The sequence below is a fragment of the Phacochoerus africanus genome, chromosome 2 (assembly GCF_016906955.1).
Source record: "Phacochoerus africanus isolate WHEZ1 chromosome 2, ROS_Pafr_v1, whole genome shotgun sequence".
Taxonomy (NCBI): domain Eukaryota; kingdom Metazoa; phylum Chordata; class Mammalia; order Artiodactyla; family Suidae; genus Phacochoerus; species Phacochoerus africanus.
In genome coordinates, this window is record NC_062545.1 from 124,905,378 (window position 1) to 124,913,990 (window position 8,613).

Genomic DNA, 8,613 nt, shown 5'->3' on the forward strand with positions numbered 1-8,613 from the left:
ATATAATTATTCATAAAAGTCTCTTATTGTTTTTATTTGTTTGCTATCAGTTTTAATTTCTCTCTTTTTTTTTCTGATTTTACTTATTTAAGCCCACTCACTCTTTATCTTCTGAGTCTTAAAGGAATAGTCACAGAAAGACTGGTATGTGTTTCAGTCTGCTGTCTGTGCAGTGCACCGGGAGTTGTAGCTTGACAAGAATTGTCTCTCCAGTCGTTTTAGTCCTATGGGGCCCAGAAATGTAAGATGTCTAGCCACCAGAGCAAGGTATTTAAGGGCTATCCCCCGTGTGGACTCTGCACACCTGCTGGGTTTGATGTGGTGTGCTTCAGTGGAGCATCTGGCTGGATTTGGTATGGTGGGGCCACTGGGAAGTGCAGGGGTGGAGCAAATGGCTCTGGCAAGGTAGAGGAAGAGTGCAAAAATGGTCCCTGCAAGGGGCAGCACTAGTTAGGCAGAAGATGAGTGCAAAAATGGTTCCTGCCAGCACCTCTATTCCTTGGGAGTTTTCTAACAGATTCTACCCTCTGGAAGATGCTTTAAGATCAGCAAGTGCATCTCCTTCACATACAATCTAGGAATTTTTAATGCTTCTCTTTTTTCACTGGGTTCCCAAGATGTGTGAATTTCTGCATGAGTCCTGTAAGCGTGGAATGTCAGTTTCCTGCAGCACTTTGTATCTCTTGGACATAAGCCCCATTGGTTTTCAAAACCATGTATTTTGGGGATTCATCTCTCTGGTATAGGTCCCAAGGTTTGGGCACCAGATGTGGAGCTCAAACTCTTTGCCCCTTAGGGAGAAGATTTGTTTTTGCGATATTCCTCCCAAATGCAGGACACTGTACAAGGGGTGAAGGTTTTGACAAGATTGTGTCTCTACCTCTCTTACTCATCCTGATGTGTTCCCTTTATCCTTTGGTGTGGAGTGGCTGTTCTGCTAGTTCTCAGGACTTTTTTCAGAAACAGTTGTTCTACATGTGGCTTTAGATCTGGTGTGTCCATGGGAGGAGGTGAGTTCAGAATTTCCTACACCGCCGTCTTGAACCACCTCGAGATTTCTCTTCTTGGACACTAATATTACTAAAAATTTCATAAATAACTAGTACCAAGGAAAGTGTCATGCAAGTTTTAAATGAGTAGTTATTACTTTCTTCCATAAACCTTTAATGACCATAGAAAACAGATGTCATTAGGAATTGTTCTGTTGTTTCTTCTTATTTTCATAATGGATGTGTCAAAGATGCAAATTTGTTTATCAGCTCCTTAGTGCTAGTGGTGCATCATAACCTGCAGAGCATTTCTGTGGTTTATGTTTTCCCAGTAGAATACTTTCTGTTTTTTAATTGTAACATTGCATAGATAGTATATATGTCCAGAATAGTACCCCTGATTATGTAGGAGAAATTTATATTTACCTCCTAAAATTGCATTCATTTATAACATTGAGTGGGAAAGGTCTCAAGTTCCAGATATAATTGGTAGATCATCAGAATCATGGTGTTGATGTTTTAAAAAGCCCTCTCAGTAGCAGAAAAGAGAATGTGCTTCTTAGTTGTTGCTGGTGCTAATAGAGCCCATGTTACTAGAAAGGAAATGTAACTTTTGATAACAACTATATTATTGGAAAATGAAACTTGAAGCCTTTTTTCCATTCTAGCTCAGTAACTTCTATGTTTATGTATATTGTTTTACATTTTAGAAGTTGGTTGGATGTTTCATTTTGACATGTATTCTCTTTAAAATTTTCCCACATGAAATGATGAAAAATAGTCTTCCATGTAGCATTTTTTGCATAGAATGTATAATTTTCAGGAGGAGCTTATTGATCTTAAGGGAGATTCCTTGATGAATTGGAATCTTTAATATAAGAGGGATGGTGATATTCTAGAGGTAGGATGTAGCTCTGGATTTAGGACAAAATGTTAATCTTAAATAGTTGTAGTCCCAATCAAAGCACATTGAGTTAAAGATAAAGGAAAACTGAAAGCTGTGAACTGGTTTTGGTTTTTTTTTTTTTTTTAATTTTCCCACTGTACAGCAAGGGGATCAAGTTATCCTTACATGTATACATTACAATTACATTTTTTTCCCACCCTTTTTTCTGTTGCAACATGAGTATCTAGACAAGGTTCTCAATGCTATTCAGCAGGATCTCCTTGTAAATTTATTCTAAGTTGTGTCTGATAAGCCCAAGCTCCTGATCCCTCCCACTCCCTCCCCCTCCCATCTGTGAACTGTTTTAAATGTAAATTTCAGCAGGCAGCATGAATCTCATCTCTCCCCTGCAGTAGCATTTTGTACCAATTCTCATGGATTGTAGTGTATATTTGATAGGATACTCTTAAGTGCTGCTGAAAGAATTAAATAAATAATGAGACATGGATTTTCATAGCACAAGTGCACAGAAGAGTAGGAGCCTCTCCAGCTCATATTGCCTCTTTCTTTCTCTCTCTTTGTGTATTTCTTTTTTTCTCTCATTTTAAGATATAATATGTAATCGAAATGCATACATTTCTGTGCCTTGTATTAATGGTAATTTCTTGCCTCAGTGTTTTAAAATACGACAATTTCCCTAGGGGATAGGCTATGTCTCCTTACCATATGTGCCTTCATTCTAAAAGGATTTTTACATTACTTCTCCTTTGAGTCTACCAAAATGGTAACCTGAAATATTCCATTTTAATGATTGTAGAAAACCATAACTTTTAAACTAAACCTCCTGTCACTTGTCACTTCATCTCCCAGAAAATTGGTCTGAAGTCTGCCTCTTCTGTTTGGGAAGAACCACTAATAAACATGCATTTTGTGGGGATTCTCCCTGCCCCCAGGTGACATGCTTCGTTATATTCAGGAGAGTAAGGAGAGAGCTGCAGAAATGGTAAAAGTGGAGGTTTTGCGAGAACGTCAAGAAACCGCCCGAAAGATGCGCAAATATTATTTGATTTGCCTTCAACAAATTTTGCAGGATGATGGAAAAGAAGAAGGGTAAGTTCTGTCTAAGCAGAGTGTCCTGAGAGTATCAGGACAGCATGTTGTCATTATCTAAGCATTTTCCTTAGCCACAGAATTAACTATATCTACACAATCAGTCCTTGGGTGTTAAGAGGCTTAATGTCTGTGCTACTCTAAATGGTGGCAGAGCACTTAGGAAAAGAGAAATCCTGGGGCTAAGGAAACTTGTCTTCTCCTATAAACTGTATTAATTTAATATTCTGGAATTCCCCACAGAGCTGAGAAAAAGATTATGAATGCTGCTAGCAAACTTGCTATGATGGCGAAATTGCTGGAAACACCGATTTCTCATAGATCCCAGAGAAAAACTACAGAGTCAGGTATGCCAAAATGAGTTATTTGAAGGATTTCTCTCTCCCTCTTTTTTAGATATTTAATATTTTTAGTAAAGAGAGTGGGGAAATGTAAGGAATGAGTTAATTTACCAAATTGTATTTGTGTTTTACTTAATCCAGAAACTTAAAAAGCACAGTAGAGTTTCCAGCTCAAGCAGGCAGACTGAGCATGCCCACCAGCTTCCTATTTCTGCTTTCATCACTAGAAATGATAGGAAATATTTTCAACAACAAATAAGGGGAAAATGAAGGAGGTATAACTCAGCTTTTAAAAGTTACAATCGATAAATCAGAGGCCATGAAGAACCCCTGAAATAGAGAAGACAGTATAAGACTGAAGATGGAAACCTCAGTTCAAAACTGCTACAAGGTGATAATTACAAGCAGGAACAATATCAAAACTGTAGGGTTAGGGTTAGGCACATAATGCATGTAAATATTCCAGGAGAAGTAGTAAGCCTAGGGGATACCAATGGAGTAATTAGCCGGTGTTCTAGAGCTGCTGTAACCACGTGGGGTCACCCTCTTTACTCCTCCTCCTCTCCCTTCCCTAAGTCCAGTATTAGCTGGGTAAGAGCAGCAGAAACAGACACTCTGGGATAAAGGCAGTGCTCTGGATGGCTGGCCATACCAGGGAGGAACTGAGAGCCCACATGCCCAGAGTACCAGCTATTAGGTCTTCCTACCCTGCTGCCCATTCCTTCCCACTTCACTCCCAATACTTTTTTTTTTTTTTTCCCTCCCCATTGTGCCTGTGGCATGTGGGAAGTTCCTGGGCCAGAGATCGAACCCATTGCCACAAAGGCGACCTGAGCCACAGCAGTGATAATGCTGGATTCTTAACCCATTATGCCACAGAGGAACTCTCACTCCCAAATCTTTTTTTTAATCATTATTATTTTTTTAATGATATCATTTCTATTAACTTTTGAAGGTTTACAGCAGTGAAAGTATTTTTGCTCCTATGTATGAAGGTTAAAAAAAATCATTTTTTTCATAAAATACAAGAGCAACCAATTTCATCATCAAATAAAAGTAAAAGCTGAGATTCTTTTTTAAATTAGTCCAAAGTGGCATTTAGGAACTTATTTGTAGGCTGCTGCGCTGACACTGACAAACCAAAGTATAGGGTTGGGTCTGTTTTTATTTTGGTTTCCTTTTCAATATCCAGTGCTCATGGATTAAGTTCCAGAAATGTTCAGTTGTAAGGCAGTGATCTGTTTGCATTCCACCATGGGTATGCTCCTTGGGTTGAACTCTGGATGGTGAGGCATGTTTTGCCGGACCCATGTCGACTACCTAGTAGTCATCAAAGTCAAAAAATTCATCATCTCCTCCTTGGTATTCCATTCCCTGGAAATCTACTCGGTTCCACAGATACCTCCAGTTTCACCAAATCCTTTCACAAACTGGGATCCTTCTCCAGCTCTTTTAAATAAACAGCACAGCTCCTGTACTTCAGAAATCTAAAAGATAAGCATTCAATCAAGAATTACCATATATTTGTAAAAAGTCAGCACCATGAAAAAAGGCACCAAACCCAAAACAAGACAAAGCAAAAGAAAACCAGCAGAACTTATACCTAACAAAGTAGAATTAATAGAATAAACCACAGAATCTGAGATTGTTAGAAAATTATAACATTCTCAAAGATGTAAGAGGAGATTGTAGAGGAAACTAACAAGATGCTAAGATTTATTCTATTTTCTCAGAGATGATATAGATACTGATAACTCTAGAGATTGCTAGAAAAATACAAGTTTAAATATGTGTATAAAAATTTAAGGCAAACTAATAAATACGTAACTTTCAAGGTAGTAGAAAAACCTGGAAGAAAACATTTTCAATCTAATAATCAAGAAAGAAGAGAAATACATCTAGAAAGCATAGGTAAATAGAAAGTAATAGTAGGTTGAAACATCAGCAGTCACACTCAACGTGAGTTGGTTAAACTCATTAAAAGACCACAGTTTTCAAACAGTTATATAAATTCTAGACATATGTTATTCCAGATAAAACATCATCAAAAATTCAAAATAAAGGACTGGAGAGTGCTATGTCAAGCAATGTCAATCAACACTGGTTGATATTAGATAAATTATAGAGTTAAATGCAATATTAGGTAAATTAAAGTTAGCATTAAACTGACCAAAGTGATAGTTGATAATGATAAAGGAACAGCCTTCCAAGAAGCTATAAATGAATTCTTTCTGTTCATAGTAAAGTAACTGTAGAATATATAGAGCAAAAGCTGGTAGTAATACATGAAAAAATTAGTAAATTCTGAGTCATGCCGGGGGGATTTGAACATATCTGTGAGGAAATGGGGTTTTTGAACTTGTGGGAAGCTTGAAGCTCAGACTGTTTAGGAATTCCAGAGTTTGATGTTGGTAAACATTCTTCAAACTGAAACACAAAGATTATTCTGTGTAAATTATGGTGATGTGAACCTTGGATACCAAAGGGCAGTGGCAAACAAGCGTTTTCTAGATCGGGGCAACTGCAAATAATGTCCCCAACAAAAGCAAACCCTTTTCATGGACTTTATGGACCAAGGCACCCTACTTCAAGATATGAGGCCTCTGATTCTAAGCTGTGTGGCTCATCTGCCTGTGATCAGACTTATTGTCTTAGCTAATTAAATCAGGAACTATTTTAGCTTTGAAACTCTGTGAGTGGGTTGTGGGGGAAGTTGGGGGTAGGGTTCTCCCAGCAAACTTTCTTCATCAGAACCTCCATACTTGACATCAGAGCAAGATTGGAAATGTTGCCATTGGCTTTTGAAATGCTGTACCATTTGTTGCAGAAAATCATAGATCAGATGGATAATGATACTAATATATCAGATTTCAATACCTCAGTTACCCTACTTTATCTAACAGAGGTATGTAAGACAATATTTTTAAATGTCCAGCATTGATGTGTTTTCTTTGAGAATGATTAAAATATCTTTGTATCTCTTGAAAATATATAAAATCATAAAAAAATTTTTCCTCCTCTTTCAGTGTTAATTTCCTTATAAATTTGTTTTCCCCTAATTTTGTGTTTCCTTTTATACCATAGCGTGGCCCCTGACTTCAGAGCTGCTGACTGGAGTTGAAAAATCAAAAAGAAATTATGTGAATCAGAATATACCGTGTCACACTGAAAGCAAATCAGACAATATAAAAACTCTCCCCAAAGGTATGTGTGACCAAGTTCCTAAGAGGAGGGCTGTTTGTAACTTACGAAGGCGGTTAGAGGACACAGAAGATGGGGACGGAAAGCATGAAGGTTCCAAAGAGTCACATTCAGACTTTCAGTTTGAGGATAACAGTCACAAACACGTAGATGTTTTGCCAAGGAATATTTCTCCTGAGTTTGTTCCTTGTGAAGGTGAACAAGGCTTTGGTTTGCACAAGAAGGACCTCCTCAGCGATACGGACTCGGAATCACTCCAGCAGTCAGCCGCACACCCCTTTCTTGGATTCTGCAGATATAAGACCTCACCTAGATATACCCCTAGTCTTTCTGATTCTGAATTCACACATATAACCTTTCGAAGTCCTAATGAAAGACTTGGTTTAAAAGTATATAAATGTAATCCCCTAATGGAAAGTGAAAATGCTGCAGCTGAGAAAAGTCAAAGTTCAGGTGTTAAGGAAGCTCCAGTCAAGGATGGAGGGGACCTTAGCGACTCTGTAGGCTGGCATTCCAACAGTGCCACTCTCCCCTGTAACAGTCACGAAGCCTCGTTTTTGCATGATAGGCCACAAGAAACTCTGGATCTGCTTGCAGAATCTGTTCATTTCCAACAGCTTTCAGCAGCCAGTTGTCTTTCAGATTCAGAGAAAAAGAATATGATTCGTCAACCTATGAATTACGAGAGTGGTCATACTCCAGACCTGTCAGAAGAAACCATATATTCCCAGCCGGGGAAGATCAGCATGACTCTGGGACACCTACCTCATCAGAAGGCTAACATATTAAAGTCAGATTTTAAAAAGCTGGGCGGTCCAGTACCATCTGCAGTATGTCAGCAGCCTTCAAGAAAATTAATCGCTCCTCTGTGTAGCCAACAGGATAGTGGCTTTGATAGCCCATTTGTCAATCTAGACTAATTGTACAATATTTAAGAAGAATCATTAATCTTTTGACAAGAAAAGTGGAAGGGAAGACTTCATACAGAAAAATTTGTGGGAATCTGCATATTCTGAGATGTTTTAATAACATCTGACCAATGTAAGAGTAAAGTATTCTCATAAAATTACTTGAGATATTAATGTTGCCTTAATCTCCCAAAGGGCTGATGGTGTATGTGTCATCTGCTTCTGTGTGGTGCTTGTATTTGGTTGCTTAACCATCTATTTTTGTACTTAAAAATTAGCTCTCTGTGCAGTGTTAAATTATTTAAATAAACTTGTGTATGGTCTGTAGAATTGTTATGAATTATTTTTTAATTCATAATGTAAAAATGTTATATTGACATATTTGAAATTCATCCAGAAAAACATACAAAGCTTAATGATTTGTATGTATGATAAGCCAGGTTTTATTTTTGAAATTAGTTGTCTTTAATGAGGCTATAGATTTACTCTACACATAATTTTTCTGGAAATAATCTATTCAAAATTTTGATCCCTGCTTTTAGTTGGTAGAAAAGAAATGTGGTGGGGATTGCCACAAAATATATAGTTCTATCCTATGTATTATTTCAGATGTTAGTCTGAATTGTTTTAGTTGGCATTTTTTTTTATTTCAAATCTCCTGTGACACCCAGAGACTTTCTTTGCCTCTTTTATGATTCCATAGTCTTTCCTTCATCTGAAATATTGTTTTTTGAAAATGGAAATCATAATCTTTATGGCCTAGCAAAAAAAATTAAACTGTTAGATTTTTATTGTTCCTTTATAGTGCAGAATTGGCTTAGTATAGCTATGGACTGAAGGTTATAAACAATGCAGAAATGAATGATCACTAAATATGGTTGCTTCTTTTTCAGATTCCTAGAGATGGATATTAAAGAGTTAGGTATATGCAAGTACTTTCTAAAAACACCAAAGATTTCTCTCATATCTCTCACCCCCAGTATAGTATTATGGACTGTATCTGTGGGTTGATCCAGTGTATATATTCATCAGGTTAACTTGGGTGGTGGTTGGATGAGTAGCAAGATGCTTATCCCCCTGCTGATAATCGCCTCTAAAAGCAAGAAGTGAACATTTGAGGGCTTGAAAAACTCTATCAACATAACTGGTGACCAGATATAGATAAGCCTCAAAATTAG

At 37.4% G+C, this 8,613-nt stretch overlaps 1 protein-coding gene across 4 annotated transcripts in view; it reads left to right on the forward strand.

The window, feature by feature from the left end:
- Positions 1-7,762, forward strand: part of CEP152 (centrosomal protein 152) — a 104,175-nt gene extending 96,413 nt beyond the window's left edge. For all 4 annotated transcript variants that reach the window (XM_047766419.1, XM_047766421.1, XM_047766420.1 and 1 more), the window contains 3 exons: positions 2,829-2,985; positions 3,229-3,332; positions 6,411-7,762. In XM_047766419.1, the coding sequence (XP_047622375.1) occupies positions 2,829-2,985; positions 3,229-3,332; positions 6,411-7,447 (1,298 nt within the window). In that variant the 3' untranslated portion in view covers positions 7,448-7,762. The remainder of the gene's footprint in view (positions 1-2,828; positions 2,986-3,228; positions 3,333-6,410) is intronic.
- The last annotated feature ends 851 nt before the right edge of the window (positions 7,763-8,613 follow it).